At 61.1% G+C, this 20,058-nt stretch overlaps 1 protein-coding gene and 1 long non-coding RNA gene across 5 annotated transcripts in view; one reads left to right on the top strand and one right to left on the bottom strand.

The window, feature by feature from the left end:
• The window catches only part of Man1c1 (mannosidase alpha class 1C member 1), a 112,787-nt gene that overhangs the window by 74,218 nt on the left and 18,511 nt on the right, over positions 1 to 20,058 (top strand). For all 3 annotated transcript variants that reach the window (XM_046469476.2, XM_046469478.2, XM_046469477.2), the window contains 3 exons: positions 9,375 to 9,490; positions 11,220 to 11,300; positions 15,478 to 15,572. In XM_046469476.2, coding sequence (XP_046325432.1) covers positions 9,375 to 9,490; positions 11,220 to 11,300; positions 15,478 to 15,572 — 292 coding nt within the window. The remainder of the gene's footprint in view (positions 1 to 9,374; positions 9,491 to 11,219; positions 11,301 to 15,477; positions 15,573 to 20,058) is intronic.
• LOC131423211 (uncharacterized) lies at positions 16,170 to 19,982 on the bottom strand. Of its 2 annotated transcripts, XR_009224342.1 has the most exons (3): positions 19,602 to 19,908; positions 17,015 to 19,506; positions 16,170 to 16,633 (listed from the first exon to the last, which is right to left on the bottom strand). It is a non-coding gene; the product is annotated as an uncharacterized LOC131423211 (long non-coding RNA). The 2 variants fall into 2 exon arrangements; XR_009224343.1 differs by lacking the exon at positions 16,170 to 16,633 and having other exon boundaries at positions 17,908 to 19,506; positions 19,602 to 19,982.

Below are 20,058 nucleotides of genomic sequence, written 5' to 3'. Positions count from 1 at the left end.
AGTAGCAGACCCAGACTTGGATTCTTTTTGTCCCCAGGGCCTGGCCCTGGCACCTCCGTGTCCTGGGGGGCGCAGGGCCTCTCGGCCACTCTTCTGGCTGTTGAGCCACGCCTGCATCTGTGCCTCTGGCTCCGCCCCTAGGCCGCGCTCTGTGATCTGTGTATGGCTCTGGGTGGCCACAGGTGGCCCCAGGGGGCATGGGAACTCTGTGCCCTGGGCCTGGGGGGCCCAGCGTGGTCAGAGGCAGCTGCAGGCTCCCCCCACAGAGCTGAGGAGGCCCTGCAGTCTGGCCAGACTCTCTGACCCATGTACCCAGGGTTGGCGGCTGCCCAGCTGCGTGACCTCCGGCTGCCCTGGGGCATTAGGCAGGTCTCTTCCCCATCCCTGGGTTCTGTGGGCTCTTACCAGACCAAGACGGGCAGCTTTGCGCGGGGTCCCTCCTGGCTGTGCTCCCGCCACTCTTCCCACAGCAGACGGTCAGGCGCAGTCCCTGTGCCACCCCAACCAGTCTTCCTGAGGGTCAGTCTGGGCTCTGTCCCCATCCTCTGCCTTCCTTTTCTCCTCATTGTCCGACTCCCCTTCTGTCCCCGGAGCACATCGAGCCTCCCACCTGGGGCTTCTCTGTGCTGTCACCCCCTGTCCTGTCTCACCCTCCCCTCGGAGCACCCCGGCCTCTGGGTGCAGCCCCCTCCAGCCGCGGCTCCCCATCGGAACCGAGCCCCCGTCCCGATGCTCCCCTTCTCTGTGGCACGTGTGCAGGCAGCGAGGAGACCGCGTCTGCTCCAGTGTCCTCTGGTGCCTTCGTCCCCCACCATGACCTGGCGCGGTGGCCCGGCTCCTCTCCTCACCACGGCGCTCTGGGCCTGGTACACAGCCGGCATCCGAGGTACCTGCGGGGGTGAAGGGTCTGGAGGTGACGTCCTTCCCCGAGGCCCCGCTCCTCATCTGCCAAAGAGCAACAGTCCTAGAACTGTCACGAGGATCAGAGGGACCTGTGCGAGATGGCAGTTGAACTTGAGAATTCCACGTTCCTCGAAACCTCCTCTGGGCTGTCTGCCCCGGGCCAGGACCCTGGGCCACCGTGGAGTGGCCTCCAGCACCTCAGGCCAGTCAGGAAGGCCTGCTGCCCAGAGGCAGTGGGCGAAGGTCCCCTGTCATTCCACAGACCCCAACACTGGATCTGTGGGGTCTCCCAGTTCTGAAGACACCCCCTGCCGGGGAGAACTTGAGAAAAGGCCACAAATGACCCCAAGGATTACCTTGGTCCCAAAGTTCTCAGGAGCAAAGCCTCAGGCCAAGAGGGGGAGGGGTGCTTCCCTGGGAGAGGTGGCCTTTCATCAGAGTGGACACTGGCTCGGGTCATGGCTGGGACATTTTGCTTGGAGGAGGTTCTGCCAAGCAGAGGGGACAGCTGGAGAGGGTGGGCCACACAGACTCAGTAGTCCGGGAGAGGGAGGACACGGACGGACTTATGAAGTGATAGGGCTGTTGGGGCCTTGTGTCAGTCAGCCACTTCACAGTGACACTGCACAGCAAATGACCCCCCAGGAGTGGCCAGCAGCGAGCAGCGGCTCGGCTGGGTCCACGTCTGCCCCGTGCATGTGCTCGCTGGACCGGGGCCCACGGGGCTGCCTCTCGTGGTGACAGGCCAGAGCAGGGCAGGCCCCAGGATGCCAGCCTGTCTCACCCTCTGCCCGCGGCCTCTCCATCCATCCCCGAGCACGTCTCCTGGCCGAGCAGCGTTTAGTCCCCACGGAGGAGCCAAAGCCAGTCCCAGAGAAAAGCCCAAGGTTGAGGGTGCAGGGGTCTCGCCCCCAAAGAGGTGGGGAGGAGGGAAGCGTCACCTGAGTCACCAGATTTACCGGACAGGAGCAGGCCAGAGCAGGCAGGGACTCTGGGCCTCTCCTCGGGAGCTTCCCAGAGCGGTGGCTGCGCTGACATCTGCTGGGACCAGGAGCCAAAAGTTTTGACACTAGCTCTTTCCCCCAGAGGTGGGGAGGGTCCTGCGACCACCCCGGGCCCCTGAACCCTGCAGCTGGTGCCCCCCAATCCTGCCCACCTCGGGGCCCACACGTCCTCGTTTGCCCAGCATGAGGCCATGCGTCCTGCCCTGCTGGGCCAGGCGTCTGCAGGGCTTCTAAAACTTGGCCACAGCCAGGGGCTTTTTCCACTGGAACTGAGCCTTAAGTTAACAGCCCTGTGCAGCAGTGAGCGCCTCCTGTATGCTGGGCGGCTCATGTTCTCCTGTTCTGAGTGCCTGCTGAGTGCTGGGGAGCACAAGGGGAGTTCTTTGTGTGCATTTGTCTGAACACATCACCATGACATTCAAAAAAGGAGTCTTTGAGGCCCAGAGAGGTCAAGTCAGTTGCCCAAAATCACACAGCCAGGAAGGGACAGGATGGGGTTGGAACCAGGGTCTGTTTGGCTCTGGAATCCATGTTCTTTCCCCTACCTCAGCTGCCTTACAGGACGCCTGCAAGACCATGTGGTCCAGAGGCTAGCTTAGGTCACAGCTGTGTCCTGCTCTGCTGTGTGACTTTGGAGGTGTCACGGCAACATGCAGGCCCCGCAGAGCTGTGTCAGGATGAAGGCAGTTCAGGGCTGTTTTCGACATCGTCAGGAGTTTTTCTAACGCAGTTTCCAGGTCAGAAGACCCTCAGCTCTTGCTTAAAAATTAACAAACACCAACACCTTACAAATGCAGCCTGTTCCCCGACCAGAGGTTCCGTGAACCGTGGCCGGCCCCGTCACACAGCCCTCGTCCAGCTGTCAGCCATGGCAGATGGCCTCTGGCCGGCTGGGCGGCAAAGCACCACAGCTTTTTGCAGAGGGTGGGAAGCCATTAGTTCTGCCAGGGCCCTGAGGTCCGGGGCTGCCCTTCCATCCCTCTGATGGCCTCTCTGGGGCGGGTCTCCACACTTGGCCTTGTTGGCAGGACACTGCCCTCGATGCTCCGCTGGCCTCCACCCCCTCAGCAGGCCCTCATTCCCGCCTTCTTGGTGCCTGGCCTGCGGGGGACACCAGGGCCCCTGGGAGAGCTAGCCCCAGCCACTGCCCCTGGGGCTCCCGGGACAGCGAAGCTCTGCTCGTGGTTACAGCAGAGGGGTGGGCAGGGGGCAGGGAGGTGCCAATAGACAAGGACAGCTTCTCCCCATCTGTGGCCGGCCTGGCCAGGTGACCAGGTGTGCCCAAACATGCCTCGCACAAGCTTCCTGTCCAGAGCACGTGGGTCTCTGGAAGGGAGAGAAACCTCCTTCTCCACAGCTGCTCGCCAGGAGCCACCTGCCCCTGGGGCAAGATCATGTGGTCCAGAGGCTGGCTTAGGTCACAGCTGTGTCCTGCTCTGCTGTGTGACTTTGGAGGTGTCACTGCAACAAGAAGAGCCTCCTCCTCCTGCGGTGGGAGACGCTATGACCGCCATCTTTGGAAAAAAAAGACCGGCCACATGGCCACGTCGGTCTCTTTGGAAATGGAGAAAAACGTGTGTTGTTTCTTTGCAGACCAAGGAACCCTCTGTGCCTACGTCATTAATTAAATGTGGCTCATTTATGCGTAGCTCTGGGATACGGTGGTAACAGGCTGTGCCTTGGGTACTTTTTTTCCCTTCTACGTGCCCTTCCCAGAGCCGGAGTGGCCAGTCTGGCCTGTTCCACTTTGCTGCTAGAACATGGCATAAAACTTCCTCAACTTCACGGTCCGCGAGTGGATACAGGCCACGTCCAGGAGGCAGGTGGCAGCTGTGGAGAAGGAGGTTTGTCTCCCCTCTAGAGACTTTGATGGGAAGCTTGTGCGAGGCATGGTCTGGGCACACCTGGTCACCCTGGCCAGGCCGCCCTCAGGTGGGGAGAAGGTGTCCTTGTCTATGGGGACTAGCCCCTGAGGTAGCGAGTCAGCTCTGCCCTGGGCGTGGTCACCACTGTCACCGCAAGGTGGGCTCAGCGGGTGCAGCCTGGCAGATTTCCTGACCAGCCTCGGAGCCCGCGGGTGTAGCCAGGCACTGGGAAAGTGAATGAGCGTTGGTCCCTGCGGAGCCCTCCCCGCCTGGGGCAGGGGCCAATTCTTATGAACCAGGCCACGGAGGCCCTGAAGACGGACAGCAGACAGAGAGCAGATCCAGGGAGGACGCCTGTACTGCAGGCCACGAGGAGAATCAGGAGCCTGGGGCACAGCAGCTGGAGGAGCGCTGTCCCCAGAACCCCGTGGCTGTGGGGCATGAGGAAGGAGCTGGCGGTAGGCCTGCAGGAGCGGAATGCTCCAGGAGCGGAGGAGGAGGCAGGGCAGGGGAGAGGGAGGGGAGGCTAGAGGGGCCCTGGGGGTGACTGGAAGGACTGCATCACAGGGAGCCCCTGGGGTGCGAGCAGAGGAGTGGCAGGGAAGGGCTCGGGAGGCCCAGGGCTCAGCCAGGAGTGACTCTGAGAGAAGGATCCTAAGTGGAAGCAGGAGGAAGTGAGAAGGGGAGTTCCGCAGGACTGGTGCGGGGCGAGTGGCAGCCGAGACCTGGCTCTGGGACCACGGTGGGCACCACGGTGGGCACCAACCCCGGTGGGAAGACTGAGGCGACAGTGACGTCAGATGCCCGAGGACCTTCGGGTGGAAATGTGGGTGGGGAGGTGGGTGTGAGCCCGGGCACCAGGCGTGGGCACTACTGGGGACTTAAACCTGGGCACTGTCATCAGCACCGGGCGGGGGGACCACGAAGGGAAGAGGGGAGGCAGAGCAGAGGCCACAGACAGAGCCCAGGGAAGCAGCCGAGGGGCTGGGAAGGAGCACCGCCGTCTGGAGGAGGAGCCGGAGGACAGCCTGAGGCTGAGCCCGAGGCCGGGCCCATAGCCACCAGCCCCAGGCACAGCCGGCAGCCTGGCTCCTGCCCTCCGCCTTCCACAGCTCTTCCACAGCTGCCTCCCGGGCGGGCGGGACTCTGGGGCAGACTAGAGGCCAGCTGATGGGAGGCACAGGTAGAGGAACGGTGGCCTTCAGAGCGAGCTGGGGACGGGGCTCCTGTGCTGAAGGTGGGGGTGCGCAGGGGCGGGGGCAGGGGCTGGACGGCTTCTCTGGAGGGGGAGCTGGGATTTGAGCCCCAGGACCGAGATGGGAAGGGCCTGCCGGCAGCCAGCTCTGGGGGGACCCGGGAGGCAGCTCCTACCAGAGTGGGTAGAAGAGGCCGTGGGAGTGGCGCGTGGCCTGTTGGGTTGGGGACTGTGGCCCTTGGGGCTGCTTGAAGACACAACTGCAGGGTTGGCAGGAAGGGGCGAGAGAGTCAGCAGGAGCCTTGAGTCCCCTGAGCTCAGAGCCTAGTTAGAGGGGCGCAGAGCCCACAGAGCACGCAGGAGGGGAGGGCGCCTGAGCCAGAGCCCCAGGAGGGCACCGCAGACGCTGTGGGCAGGAGGTTAGGACCAGGAAGCCTGGCCCTGGGAGGTGGGCCCTGGGGAATGTGCAGGTCTGAACCTGCTGAGATGCAGGAGACACAGGGGACACTGAGGGTGGAGTGGGCGGGCCAACCACAGGGTGCAGGAGAGCCACAGCAGGTTCTGGAGCCAGGAGAGGCAGGGTCTCAGGAGGACAGGTCAGAGGCCAAAGACTGGAGTCCGGGAGGTGGGAGGACCTTTTAAAGAGGCAGGTGCACACCCCGCTCACGGGCACTGATGCCCTCCGAAGCAGGCACAAGGGGGACCCCTGAAGACTGGAGGGGCTGCCAGGGGCCAGGAGGCCCACACTTCTGTCCATCCTGCTTAGTTCACGGATTCCCAGCAGTGGACCTTCCATCCACAGCCCCATGCGACCCGCCCAGCAGCCCTGAGAACTGGGTCCTGCTGTCACCCACCTTGCAGATGAGGGAAACCAGGCTTGGAGGTAAAGTGTCTCCAGGCGATCGGTATGGGACACCAGAATGGGAACTCGCGTCCCCCTGACACTGAGGCCAGCCTGTCCCCGTGGTGCAAGGCGCTGGAGAGGCTCTCTCATGCCCAGCGGTTAGGGCAGCAGCCCGCCTTTTCCCTGGGCCAGGGGGGCCTCCCACACGCCCTTGCCCTTCCCCACTCCTGGTCCGGCCTTGGTTTCCAGGTGAGCCAGGGACCCCAGAAATAAGAGCAGTGAGCAGACTTATCAAGCGCTCAGTCTGCTGAACAGGTTCCAACGCACTCATCGGCTGTGTGTGTGGCAGGTATGCACGTGACGTGTGCGAGTCCTGGGCCACCCGCGGTGGCTCTCTGGTGTCCTCACCTCATTTTACAGGTGGGGATTTCAGTTCTTAAAGCAGACGTGCTGCTGGCCCGTGCTGGGACGGAACCCAGAGCTGTCCGATCCTGGGCCGTGTCCTAATACACGCCTCTGCCTCCTGCCCGGCAGGAGGGGAGCCAAGTTGTCCTTTGTGATCCATGAGGTTCCAAACTGGGGCTGGGAGAGTGGCCCTCCAGCCCCAGCGAAGGCTCCCGGCTGCTGTGTGGTCTGTGTTGGTCCTTTGCCCACGAGCCAGGGGCCTGCTGACTAAAGGACCTGTCTCTCACCCCGACTGGGAGCTGCCCCAGGCAGCAGAGAGGGTGGAATCGGGGCAGGGCCTTCTCTCCTGCCTAGCCTGGCCTCTGGGCAACCTCTGGCCTGAAATGAAAGGCTCCCCAGTAAGTGGCTTTCTGGACGTGAGCCCAGCTATGTGCTGGGGTAGGATGCGGGGGGAGACCAACCACAAAAATGATCCAGGTGCCCAGAGCAGGGGCAGGACCTTGCCAACAAACCTCAGCAAGCCACTTCTCAGCTGGCCACCTCAAGTGTCCCCGGAGATGTCACAGGGCAGAGCTGGTCACGAGGAGCCCTGGCTGCCCTCCAGGCCTGGCCCGGGGAACAGAAGCCCTGTGGAATCAAAACACAATCAGCCAGGGCAGGATTCAGAAATCAGATCCTCGGCCGCCCCTCGAAGAACCACCGCGGAGACTTCTGGCCCCACTGGAGCTGACTGGCGTGGCGGGCGGCGGGCAGTCAGAGCCAACGCTGTCTGCAGAGCTCCAGAGGCCACGTGTGCGGCAGGGAGCCTGCACTGGCTGGGCCTGGGCCGGGCCTCCTTCAGCCTAATTTTGGATGCATCCCCTTCCCTCCCTGGGGGCCTCAGCTGTAAGATGAAGGGGTGCCATAGCAGGAGCTCAAAGTCCCTCCAGGCCCTTAAACCCTCAGGTCCACAGCCCTGCGGGGTAGCAGGAGACCCTTGCTATACAGCTGGGGTGTGGCAGGCTGGGGCCAGGGGCTAGCTGCAGCCTTGCTTTGTCCCTCAGCTCCCCGTCCTGAGCCCCTCCAGAGGGTAGTCCTTCCCAGACCTCGTGGGTCCCTGACACTTGTGGGAGAGGCGGCAGGGACAAACCAGGAAAGGCGCCCCTGTCTGGCTTTGGGGTGTTTCCTGCCAATCCTGGAGGTGGGGGCGGCTGACCTTCTAGAAGTTCACTTCAACCTAATAGCTAAGCCAGCTAAGAGGAGAGCCATGACTGCGCCCCCGTAACCCACCCTCCCGGGGTCCCCTCCTGCCAGGGCCAGCCCCCCTTCCGGGGATGCATTCTCTCACCCTCGACCTCCTCTTCCTCCCAGCCTCCTCTCTCGGGGTCCCTTCCAGGCCGTGCCCATGGTCAGCGCTTGCCTGGCCGCGGCTGGGTTTCAGGATTCCCTGTCTGCAAAGCCCACACAAGTGGGCAGTTAGGGAGGCGCCCGGGAGGGAGCCAGGTGCCAGCTGAACCCAGAGACACCCAAAGCCTGCCCGGAGTCCAGCGGGCCGTCGGCTCTGCAGTTCCAGGAGGGCAGAGCCTGTGACTCAGTGCTTTCGACCTCTGACTGATTTTTCTCCCCTAAACAATGCGGTACAACGCATTTACCTCACGTTTGCACGATACCTAGAGGTGATCTCCGTGTGTGGGAGGTGGGCAGGTCAGGTCATATGCAAATATCACACACTGTATCTATTACGCCATTTTACATCAGGGGCCTGAGCATTCGCAGATTTTGATATCCAAGGGGAGTTCTGGAGTCAGTCCCCACAAGGAAACCAGGGGACAACTGTACTCTGGTCCCCAAAGGAAATTTCTACCGCCTGCAGTGACTCGGCTGTCAGCTGTGAATGCGAGGCAGCCACCTCTTCTAGGAGCCCCCAGAGGGCACCAGGCCGGCTTCCTCCCTCCCCGCCTCCTCCACTCCGAAGGCCTCTGGGTGTGGCAGGTCCCCCTCCTTGTTCTCCTGCCTCCTTCACAAAAGGAAAACTCCTTCACAGTTATCTCAACCTTTACTGCCAGGAGAGTCTCACCCAGCGGCAGGGACAGCTGCGTAGCCTCCTTGTGTAGTCGCTGTCCTACGGCGAGAGTGACCATGAGGTCTTTGTTTTATGCCTTTGATTAAAGTCTTTGCCCAACTTCCTTTCTTAAAAAAATGGAAATGAGTTTATGCCTTTAAAAATAACCTGCGAGGCCAGGCACAGGGCGCATGCCTCTAATCCCAGTGGCTCGGGAGGCTGAGGCAAGAGGATCACAGGTTCAAATCCAGCCTCAGTAATTCAGCGAGGCTGTAAGCAACCTAGTGAGACTCTGTGTCCAAATAAAAAAGTGAAAAAGGGCTGGGGATGCGGCTCAGTGGTTGAGCACCTTTGGGTCCAGTCCCTGGTACCACCACCACCACCAACAACAACAGTAATCACAAATAAGCCACAAACTAAAGAAATAAACACCCGCAAGCCCAGCGCTCGGATATTCAGGTATTCCCCGGGGCACACCCTGCCTGGCCGCGTGGTGCACACACACTTGACACTTTGGTTTACAATAAAGAGATCACACTGCGGCTCTTCTTTCTTTCTTACCTAAGAGATGCCAGGGCTTCTCTCCCAGGAAATAAACAGTCCACTTCACTGAGCGGGTGGCTGCCTGGTGTCCCGCTGTAGGTTCAAGTTACCATTTGTGACCCCTCCCTCCGCTGCAGGACCTGGAGCCCCCCGCATGCAGTCCTGCAGCACCCCATTAGCGTCTGCATCATCCTCCTTCCTTCAGGACTAAGCAGGCAGTGGGATGAGGTCCCGGGACAGACACGCTTGTCACGGTCTGTGTCTGCCACGCTCAGCAGAGCAGAGCTGTGCCCGACCGGCCCTGAGGTGACTTGCTGACCCACAGAGGAGTGGACCGAGGTCTGGCTCGGCCTGGCACCTGGTCTCCCACCCCCGCCTCTGCAGGCCCCACCAGGAAGCAGCTCACAGGGAGACACTGGGTCCCAGCCTCGCCTTTGCTGGGGACACTGGAGATCCCCCTGGGTCATGCCTTGGAGTCTGCCCGGGCATGAAGGAGCGCTGGGACCGTGGCTTGTCTGGTTGGGGGTGGAAAGGACGAGAGCGACCCAGTTCACATCTTCGTTTCTGCCCGCAGGCGGCCTCAACGGGGCGACCATCATCGACTCCCTCGACACCCTCTACCTCATGGAGTTGAAGGAGGAGTTCCAGGAGGCCAAGGCCTGGGTGGAAAACTACTTCCACCTGAACGTGGTGAGTCGAGGCCCTCGGTATTCAGGCCAAAGGGGTCCTGCCCATCAGCGACCAGTTCCACCCTGAGTCTCTGACCCAGAGATGTCAAGGGCCTTGCCCAAGGCTGCACAGCAGAACAGTCCCAGAGTCAGGACTGTAGAGGACTCCATGCTGAGTCCAGCCTTGAGGTGGGGACATCTCCCTGGTCTGGCATCCTTTCCTGGGAGGTAAGATGCTGTGGCCATCCCCCTCCTCCCCACGAGATGGGCTCTTACTTCTCTGGGGAGTGTTGCTTCTACCCAGGCTGTTCTAGGGCTGAATCTGTCACTCAGGGCAGCAAGGTAGACGTGGCTTTATGGGGGGCATGGGCCAGCTCTCTGGATGGGTGTGGCGGGGCAGCCAGTCAGAGGGCCGCGGCCAGGCCCAGGACCCTCGTGGTTCCCATTCTCACGGGCTCCCCTGGTCAAGGCCAAAAGCCTCCTGGAGAGGATGGCACTGTGTCCAGACGGCACGAGAGCCCTGAAGGCCAGGCCTGGCCCGTAGATCTCCCAGCCCAAACTAACGCAGCGGCCGTGTCCCAGGGGTCTCCGCTCACCGCGGCGGAGCCACGTGCCAGAACCTGGGGAGTGAGAGGCAGATGGAAGGGGAGCAGGAGTCACAGCCCTACGCCTCAGCCCAACAGCGCGGCTCTGCCTCGGGAGGGGCCAGCTCGCTAGCACAGGCTGGGTGGGGACATCTGGAGGTGGCCTGAGCACATGCTCCCGTTCCCCTGCTCCCCCCTCTGTGGACTGGAGTGATGTAGGGACATCTGGAAAGCTGCCCAGGGAGCCGAGGGTCCTGGGCACACCCAGGCAGCCTGGGAGTATCCCAGAAGAAAGCCAGGCAGGGTCACCTCTTTGAACGGTGGCTTGCTCATCTGACCTCACAAACACTGAGGCTGAAGAGAGCTGGCTTTGCCCGTGCTCGTGGCCACCGGTGATAAACTGTGGTGCAGACAGCTGCCTCCCAGAGCCCTGGGGTCAAGGAAGGTGGCCACAGGCTCCGCTCTGAAGGCCATGCCCTGCTCTGGGCACACTTGCCCGCAGCACCGAGTCTCCCAGCCACCCTCTCTGGGAGGCGCCGCAGCCTGTTTTGCAGATGAGGAGACCGGGGCAGGGAAGGGGGATTGTCTCGCCGCCGTGTTAGGGGGTCGTGTGGGATGTTAACCCAGACCTGGTCCTTGGCGTGGAGTCTCCAAACCCCTGATTTGCAGTCCCAACGTGATGGAGACAGCTGTGGGTGTGTCCCGCGCTCTCAGGAGCGGAGGTCTGAGAAATTGCAGGCCACGCCTCTGCCTGGCACCTCCCACTCAGCCCTGGCCCTGCCGGTCACCCCGGAAGGCCCTGTCCCTTCTCCCACTACCCCAGGGTCTGCCTCCAGAGAAGGGAGAAGAGGCCCCCGACTAGAAGAGAATTTGCCTCCCCTTGGGCTGAGCTTCCTCCAGCTCCGTGGAGCACAGCCAGGCATAACTTTGGTGGCCTCTGGCAAGGGTTGGGGACAGAAGCCAAGCCCAGTGTTTATTTGGAATGCTGTTAAAGGTTCAGTAGCAAACCCAGGCAGGTGCTAAGCCCCACTGACTTTTGCTATGAAACCTGGGCCTGGCCTGGCCCCCTGGGGGTGCCCTGGAGCCAGGCCCAGGTTGGGGGTGCAGTGGGGGCTTCAGTGAGGCCTCGGGATCCCTGCTCACCATGTCCTGCTTTGTGTCCTGCAGACCGGGGAAGCGTCCTTGTTCGAGGTGAACATCCGCTACATCGGAGGGCTGCTCTCGGCCTTCTACCTGACAGGGGAAGAGGTGAGTGGGCCTCCCAGTCCCCGGGACCGTCCCCGCTGGACAGGGCTCTAGCGAGCACCCTGTCCTAGCCCTTCCTTTCACCAACGGGAAAAACGGTTTCAAGGGGGCAGAGATCTGCCCAGGGGCCACCGTGAGCCCCGAGAGGACGGGTTCCCCTGAAGCCTCCTCCCGCTCTCTGCCACCCAGGGCCCCACGGGCCCCCAGTCGGTAGCGGATGCTCCGAGTCCTCGCGGCTCCCCTCGCAGGCAGCTGCTGGTGTCTGCGTGAGGCTGGTTCTCAGGACCCAGAAAGCCGAGAGCAGGGTTGTCACGTTTCCACCACGGGGACCCTGGCTCGGTCACACTCCACGGCCACCCTTGCCCTTCCCTTCTGGGCCAGGTGCCAGCCAGACGCCCCCACCTGAAGGCAGAGCCCCACAGGGAGACCAGGACCTCCTCCCACCCCACGCTCCCCGCTGTGGCCTGCACAAGTCCCTTCCCTTATCACCAGCCCAAAGTGGGACAAAGTGATCCCCTCTCTGGGCTGGGGGAGGGCTTGTCCCGGCCAACAGCGCCAGAGCCTGATTCTCCTGGATCCTGTGGAGAAAGGGGGCTTCCTCCTCCTCCTCCTGAGCTCCTGCACAGCCCTGGTGTCAGGCGGTGAGGTGGGCACTGTCCCCAGAACTCGGGTCACTGGGTGGGTGTTCCCTGTGGCCCAGCAGGTCCCTGCGCTGGGGCCGGGTGCTCAGCCCCCTCCCCTGCACCCAGGGACGTGGGCCGGGGGAGCCGGAGGTGGGCCGGGCAGCCACAGCAAGACCCCCCCCCCCACGCTGCTGTCTGCAGGGCAGGGCCACAGTCGGGAGTTTAGAGGCGACAGAGCTTTATCTCCCCAGTTGCTCCGGGCCTCTCTCCGTCAAGCCTAATCCCCTCAGCAGAGATTACTGCTTGTACCAATTTGTCAAAAAAAAATTGTAGACAGAGCCCTCGGCTTTGAGCCACCCGAAGACTGAATTTTATTTGAAAACCTCAGGACAGGAAAATGACAGAAGGAGCAGGAAACAGGCACTCATGCTTCACAAGTCTTTGCCGTCTCCCTGGCTGGCTGTGGTGGGGAGAGGGGATGCAAGGGAGGGTGGGATGGCAGCTGCTTGGGGCTCATGGGGCTGGTTTGGGGGTCCGTGGGTCAGGCTGGTGGCCTCGTGGCATAGGTGGCTGATAAGGGTTATCAGTGACTTGCAGATGTGGAAACTAAGACTCACGTCCCTGAGCCACTGAAGGGGGTGCTGGGCCTGACTCCTGACCCCGTGGTTCTCCTGTCACTAGTTGTCACCAGGGCTCAGCCACACCTGCCTGGGCCTCCCTCCGTCCTCTCTCAGCCTGACGTGGTCTCTCCGTTCTTTAATGTTTCCCATGAGTATTTGTGGAATCGGTGTTGAGGCCCCCAAGACTCCTCCTAGGCTGAGGCTGCCTTCAGAGGAAGCCGCTGGAGACCCCTGTGTGGCCCTGACCAGTCTTGCCGAGACCAGGCGTTCTGAGAAGGCAGCGTGACCAGGCAGTGCCCAGCGATGGGGGCACGCTCAGTCCCGGACAGCCCCAGCTGATTGCCAGAAAGCCTTGGGAGGCAGCCAGGGTGCCGGCCCCCACCGTGGGGGCAGACGGGGAAACCAAGGCTCAGAGACAGGACAGGGTCACACAGCTGCTGAGTGGCCACTGGAAAGAGCCCTCAGGGCCCCCCCGGTGCCCTTCCCACTGGACAGGGTGTACCCATGCTGGCCTCTCCCACCCCTGTCCTGGAGCGAGCCACTTAGCTCTGCAGCTTTGGGAACATCGGTTCTGAGACTCAGTTGTCCCATCCTCAAAGTGGGTCAGCACCTTCCCAAGTCACGGCAAGGACTGACGGTGTGTGGACAGGACACCAGTGCGTCTCACTCCTTCCAAGATGGCCGGGGTGGGGGACCCGCCTTCTGTCCCCAGGGGCTCACTCCTGTCCTCACTCACGCAGCCCCCCGCCCTGCCAGCAGCGAGGCTTCTGGGGCCTCTCAAAGGAGGGGACGTGGTTCACTGGCGAGCTTGGCGTCCTCGGGACCAAGACGGTCCGACAGCTGCCGTGTCCTCACATCTGCTGGAGCTCTGGGGGCTCCTTTGCTCACTGCTGCAGCCCCTGGGGTCAAACAAGAGATGAGGAGCCTCCCGGAGACCCAGGGCCTTCAGAGCACTGCACCGTGGCTTCAGCCGGGCCAAGACTAGAGGCCCCCGAGGGCAGGCCCCGCGGTTCTGTGGAGCCACGAGCCCCTGCACTCGGATGTGGCTGGTCCCAGGGCCCACTTGGGGGCCCCACCGTCGGGTGCTGGACAGTATTATCTTCTCTGGTCCGTGGCTGCCAGCCCCACGCAGCCCTTCCCTCCTCCTCAGAGCGAGGACTGCCCCACCCTCGGAGGCCTCAAACCCCGTACCCAGAGCGTTGGGAGATCCCTCCCCACTTCCCAGTGCACCCAGAGGTGCTCAACCACCGAGCCACATCCCCGGACCTTTTTACTTTTTATTTTAAGTCACTTAGGGCCTCGACAAGTTGCTGAGGCTGGCCTTGAACTCATGATCCTCCTGCCTCAGCCTCCTGAGCCACTGGGATTGCAGGCGTGCACCAGCGTGGCCTGTGAGTTTTTGGTCACAGGGAGGACTTGACAAGGGTTGTTTTAAAACCATAGGAGGTCAGCAAACTGGGCTGTCCCAGCTCCAAGGTGACAAGACACCAGGAGCTATTGCTTAGGGTCTTGAGTCTCATCTGTCCAAAATAAGTGACATTAAAAACTGTCTTCCCTCCGTGTCTGAGGACATTGGGCCTGAACCCCCACAGGTGCCTAATTCCATGGATGCTCAAGCCCTGATAGAAAAATGGCCTGGTGTATGAGTGAACCCACGACCACCCTCATTCCTTGTAACACTTAATACAATGTAAATGCTGTGTCCACTGTGACATGTAGGGAATGATGACGAGGGACAAAAGTCTGTACGTGTTCCATACAGATGCATATGTTTTTAATATTTTTCACCTGCAGTTTGTGGATTCCATGAACACACAACTGCAGATATGGAGGCTTCTTTTTTTAGTAAAGATTGCACAAGCCATGCATAGTATGGTGCACACCTGTAGTCCCAGCTGCTCTGGAGGCTGAGGCAGGAGGATGGCTTGAGGCCAGTCTGGGCAATCGTGAGACTCCCCGTCTCAAAGAAAATCAATATTTTTTTAATTTCACAGAAAATAGATAAACCAAAAGAAGAATCTAAAGCTTGTCCATAAGTTTACCCCTCTGAGAAGAATGTTATTTATATTTTGGTGTATTTTCTTCCTTTTTTTCATACATCCACATATGAATGATTTTTTGAAGTTGAAATACACTATTTTCCTCTAAGCATGTTAAAAACCCTTTCTTTGCCATGTGTCCTCGGACAGCATCGTCTCGGTGGCTGCGTGGCGCTCCATGACATGAAAGCCATAATTCAACCACCTGCCCAGACCTGGGTGTTCCTGTCCCCGAGCTATTCTAAACAGTGCCAGAGTAAATAGTCGTAAAGTTAAATCTTTGCAACGCTCTTGATTATTTATTCCTGTAGAATAAATTGCTGGGAGAGAAACTGCCGCGGCAGAAGGTCACGGGCCTTTTGAGTCACCCTGGACTTTCAGAGGGACGGTTTGGCGCCTCCGGCAGGACCTAAAGCCTAGGAGCTTCCTGCATGTGGGTGGTGGGGACAGGGGTCCCGCGCCCTCCATCCCTGTGTCTAATGGAAACAGTGAGCAGATGCAGGTCACACTGCCATCCCCCGCTGTGACACTGTGTCCACAGAGTGGGCGGCACTGACCATTGGTGACCGCCCCACCTGCCGGGTCTTTGTGTGGACAGGGAGCAGCCGACTGCTTTCCTTCCATCTTCCCACTACCTCTAATCAGAGGGACAGTCCTTCCTCCCAGCCCGGACCCTGTGGCGAACGCTGTCCAATGGTTAACTTTCCTCTCACCCCATACCCCCACGGGGCCTGTCCTTTGCGGGTCCAGGCTGCCACCTGGGCTGGCTGCCTGCAGAGTCCAGGAGCGTCACCTCCCCATCTGGGCCCGCAGCCCGGGGAAGGCGCACCCTGCAGCAGTGGCCTCCTGGAGTGACCGCCCGCCCTCCTGACGTGATGCCCGTGGTCCTGTCGCCCAGGTGTTCCGCAGCAAGGCCATCCAGCTCGGGGAGAAGCTGCTGCCGGCCTTCAACACGCCCACGGGGATCCCCAAGAGCGTCGTGAACTTCAAAAGGTAGGACGCCCTGTCCTTGCCCACGCTGGGCCTCAGGTGCCGCGGCAGCTCGCCCACTGTCTGAGCCTTGTCTGGGGGGCAGTCTGGTGAGGCGGCCTCGGGGCAGTTGGCAGACAGAGGGAAGTGGGTTCCTGGCCGTCACCTGTGTCCCATCTGTTCTTCACAGATGTGGAAACTGAGGCCCAGGGAGAGGGCAGTGCCAATCTTGGAAGTCAAAGGAGTCCGTGGCCTGGTGACATCTACCTTAGCCAAGGACTTTCCTAGGCAGGTGTCTGTCACCCAGCCTGGCGCTCAGGTTCAGGCCGCCCGGAGCTGACCTCTCCCAGCGGTCTCCAGGTCGGCCCAGACCCTCGCTGCACCTCATCCCCCTCCCTGGGGCAGGTGCCCAAAGCTGCCAAGGGGTCTCAGGACCCTGGCTCTCCCCAGGACAGAACCCTGCTCTCCAGGGGCCCCAGGCCCTGTCCCTGTGCTGCGAGGGTCCATCCTGAGGCCCTCTGACACACCCAAACGGGAGGGAGGCTGTGGCCGCTCCGTCCCCCAGGCCCCACCCCTTCTCCCGAGGGGAGCTCTGGTCTCAGGTGCTCGTCCCCACGGAGCTCAGCCACCGCACCCCAGCCCAGGGCTCCCACCCCGTCCTACCGCTTCTCCAGCTGTGCCCAGAGGAGAGGCCTTGGCGTGCTGAGTGCCCTCACCGACTGTCCTCTGTGGGGGAGCACCCCTGGGGGCCATCAGGCCAGGGAGGGACCGTCAGGGCCGATGGATGCTCGGCTCCGTGCCAGGACCGACTCCCCAGAGCTGATGCTGGGACCTCAGCTCGGCTTCCTCTTGCACAAACACTGATCCTGGAGAGACGCGGCCACTGTCCCCCGGCCCCCTCTGCCTGGGTCTGGACTGGACCTGTGCTCCGCCTCGGGGCCCAGCCCTGGCCTGCTCGCTGACCCAGCCCCTCAGCACAGCCCAGGCCACACGGACCCTGGGTCCTGGCCAAGGAGGCGCCGGTGCTTCCGGCTGCTGCCGGGCATCTCTCCTTCCCGGGCTTCCCTCGTTTTCTGGGCAGGAGTCTGTGGGTAAAAACGGGAGAGTGACCGTGCACGTGGCCAGTGCTGCTGGTGCTCCTTGGAGAGGGCCTGCTGGTGGGGGCTGGACCCCACTGCCGCCCTGCCCTGGGCAGGGCTCTTCGTGGGGAGCTCAGGGAGGGAGGCCTCACCCCGCACTCCAGGCAGGGGACGGCCATCGCCCAGGCAGGCCTGGGAGACGGGGCAGAGCCGGCCATGACCAGTAACCTGCATGGACCACTGGACTATCTGGGACGTGACAGTGGCCAGTCCAAGGCCTTCTGTGGCCGAGTCCACCTCTCACTGTCTCTTTCACGCGGAGCCTCATGCACCAGCCCCACTGTCCCCCCCCCCCCCCCCGTACAAATCGTAAAGGCTCAGACTCACAAGCCAGCCTTTGTCACGGGCACCACGTCCACATGTGGGCACACGCACCCACATGCAAGTGCTGGCCTCTTCTGCCACACCCGCATGTACACATCTTCATCATTGCAAATAGCTACTGGGCATTCACTGTGTGTCAGGCACGATGCCAGCACGTGACGTGGATTCCTGAACCTCTCAGCGGCCACATGGATCCCATTTTTCCAGCAAAGAAACTGAGGCTCAGAGAAGTATGGCAATTTTCCTGAGGTTACACAGCAGTCAGATGAAGTTAGAATTAAAATCCAGTTTTCTCTGGCTCTGGGGTTAAGGATTACCCTTAAAGCAGGAACTTTAGCCAGGGTGGGCGGGGGGCATTGTGGAGTAGCCCCATTTGCCAGGGGAGGGGACACAATACCTGAGCTTACAAGGCTAGAAGAGGAGGGCAGAGCTTCCTCCCGGGCACTTGGCTCACAGGGCTGACCCGAGGACACCCTGATCTCTGGGATGCTGCCCAGAGCACATGCCTTTAGGGCGCAAAGTCCTTAAGATTTGGATTTGGATCCAGCTTCACCTGCTCTACTCCTTGCTGTGTGACCTTAGAAAAGTGTCTCCCAGCCGGGCATGGTGGCACACGCCTATCACCCCAGCGACTCGGGAGGCTGAGGCAGGAGGATCAGAGAGTTCAAAGCCAGCCTCAGCAACTTAGCAAGGCCCTTAGCAACTCAGCAAGACCCTGTCTCTAAATAGAATACGAAAAATGGCTACGGATGTGGCTCAGTGGTTAAGTGCCCCTGGGTTCAATCCCTGGTACCAAAAAAAAAAGAAAAGGGTCTCCCCCTTTGAGCTTAAGTGTTTCTGAAGTTGGATGTGAAGGTACAATAAGATAATCACAGCCACCTGGCCTGGATCAGGAATTTTTTAAATTGTTGATGGACCTTTGTTTTATTCATTTATATGAGGAGCTGAGAATCGAACCCAGGGCCTCACACATGCCAGGCAAGTGCTCTGCCACTGAGCCCCAGCCCAGCCCCCCTGGATTAGGAATTTATGAACAATGGTAATAAGTGACAGATGATCCACATGTGCACAATCCTATGGTGATAAAAGGACAATAAGAACGTGCGTGATTCATACCTCACATGACTCTGAGGCACGGGCCCAGGATTTAAGGGAGGAGAAACAGGCCTAGGAAGGGAGCCCACCTGCTTGAGGGCACCACCTGGGACTGAGGGGACCAACGTTTGAAGCCAGGCAGGAGAGAGGAAAGTCACCAGCCACCTGCTCGTCCCACCCAGGCCGGGCCCTACCTGTGCACCAGGAAACCCCACCACAGGAACCCTGGTGGCCCGGTCAGCAGGAGGGGCAGGAGGGAAGGCAGGAGGCCCAGGTGGACCCCTGGGAGGCCAGGAAGCCCCCACTCGTCAGGAAGCCCTCTGCTGAGCTCCAAGCTAGAACAAGATGCCACCTGGCCTGGGGTAAGAGGAACAGAGAGGACAGGAGGGGACAGCTCCCTCTTTCCCTCCAGGGCATTTGGAGACCATCTGAGGGTAGATGTCCCAGAGGACCACAGTGTGAGCCCCACCTCCGCACCTCGTGGCTCTGACCATGGACCTCCCCTTCCCGCTGGGGTCTTCATTTCCTCCTGGGGATTAATGAGGCTTCACCTGTGGGTCTTAAAGGGGTCATGATGCAGATGGCTCAGGTCAGCGCCCAGCACGCCACGGGGGCTCAGTAAGCTGGAACAAAGTGTCCCCTCCTGTTCTGTCCTCCCTCTCCTCCCCACCCCCGCCCCATGTCAGGGAAATGCCCAGGGAAGCCACAATGGGACTCAGGGGGTAGTTGTCTCTGCATTTGTTGAGGTTCCCTGACCCCAGAGATCTCGAAACCCAAGCCTTCCCCTCTGCTCCCAGCAGCTGAGAGGTTGTGAGCTTCCCTGCCGTCCCCAGAAACCACCCAGGTCCAAGACCAGGGCTTAGAGAGGAGAAGGACCGCCCCGGGGGAGCCCCAGCCCCACCCCGTTGGCAGACAATGACCTCCCCATCCCTATCCCTTCCCAAGTCATGTCCCTGGGGGAAAAAAAAAAGGACAGGTAGGGGCCAATTCCTGGCTCCCGTCCTCCACAGGATCCCTGAAGAGTCCCCAGGCCCCTGGTTATCCTGAAGGTCCAACAGGTAGATAACCACAGGACACAGGGGACTGAGGCCCTGGGAGAGGAGACCGCTTGCCCAGTGTCACGGTTTAGATGTCCTCAGAAGGTCGTGTGTGAGACGAGAGCGGAGAGGTGACATGATGGGGTCAGGAGAGCCTTGCCCTGGTCAGTGCGTGGATCTTCCTGAAGGGACCCCCTGGGTCCAGCTGCAGGCAGGCCGGGCAGGGCTGGCGGAGGCCGGTGGCTGGGATGTGCCTCTGGATATATTTTGTCCTGGTGAGTGGCGCTCTCTCTCTGCTTCCTGACGGCCATGTCCTGAGATGTTTTCCTCTGCCACACCCTCTGCCATGATGTTTTGCCTCATCTTGGGACCAGAGAAAGGAAGCCGGCCGCATTTGAACAGAGACCTCTGAACCCGTGAGCCCCAAACCAACCTTTACTCTCCCACGTGGTCCTTACCAGGTCTTTGGGTCACAGCAGTAAAAACACTGACTCCAACTCCAAGGCCACCCTCTTCCACACCCTCCTCCTCTCCTAATCCCCACCAAGTCTCAGGCCCAGAGACCGAGCAGGAGGTATCCTCCGTCCCCGGTGGAGGAGTGTGGGGACCGAGGTGCCCCATGCTGACCGGGTTTCCAGCACACGCTGGGACCTGCACCCGGCTCCTGACCCCAGGGAGGAGGTTAATGGTTAACCCGAGCTTCAGGTCCCAGCTGCTGCGCTCGAGGGGTGAGCTCAGGCAGGTGACATAGTGCCCTCTACCTGGTTCCTCAACCACGGAAGGGCAGCGGTGAGGACTGACTGAGCCCTTGCTCCGCCGCGGCTCGGGAGCCTGCCCGGCTGTCGGGGCCGCTTGGCGAGCTGGAGGGCCACAGCGCGGCTTCCCTGCGGGGTTCAGGAGGAGCACATGGTCAGG

This window comes from Marmota monax, unplaced genomic scaffold, assembly GCF_021218885.2.
Source record: "Marmota monax isolate L192 unplaced genomic scaffold, Marmota_monax_Labrador192_F-V1.1 WCK01_AAM20220418_F8-fsc00008, whole genome shotgun sequence".
NCBI classification, from domain to species: Eukaryota; Metazoa; Chordata; class Mammalia; order Rodentia; family Sciuridae; genus Marmota; species Marmota monax.
The sequence above is the reverse complement of the archived record's forward strand: the minus strand, read 5'-3'. Positions and strand labels throughout refer to the sequence as shown.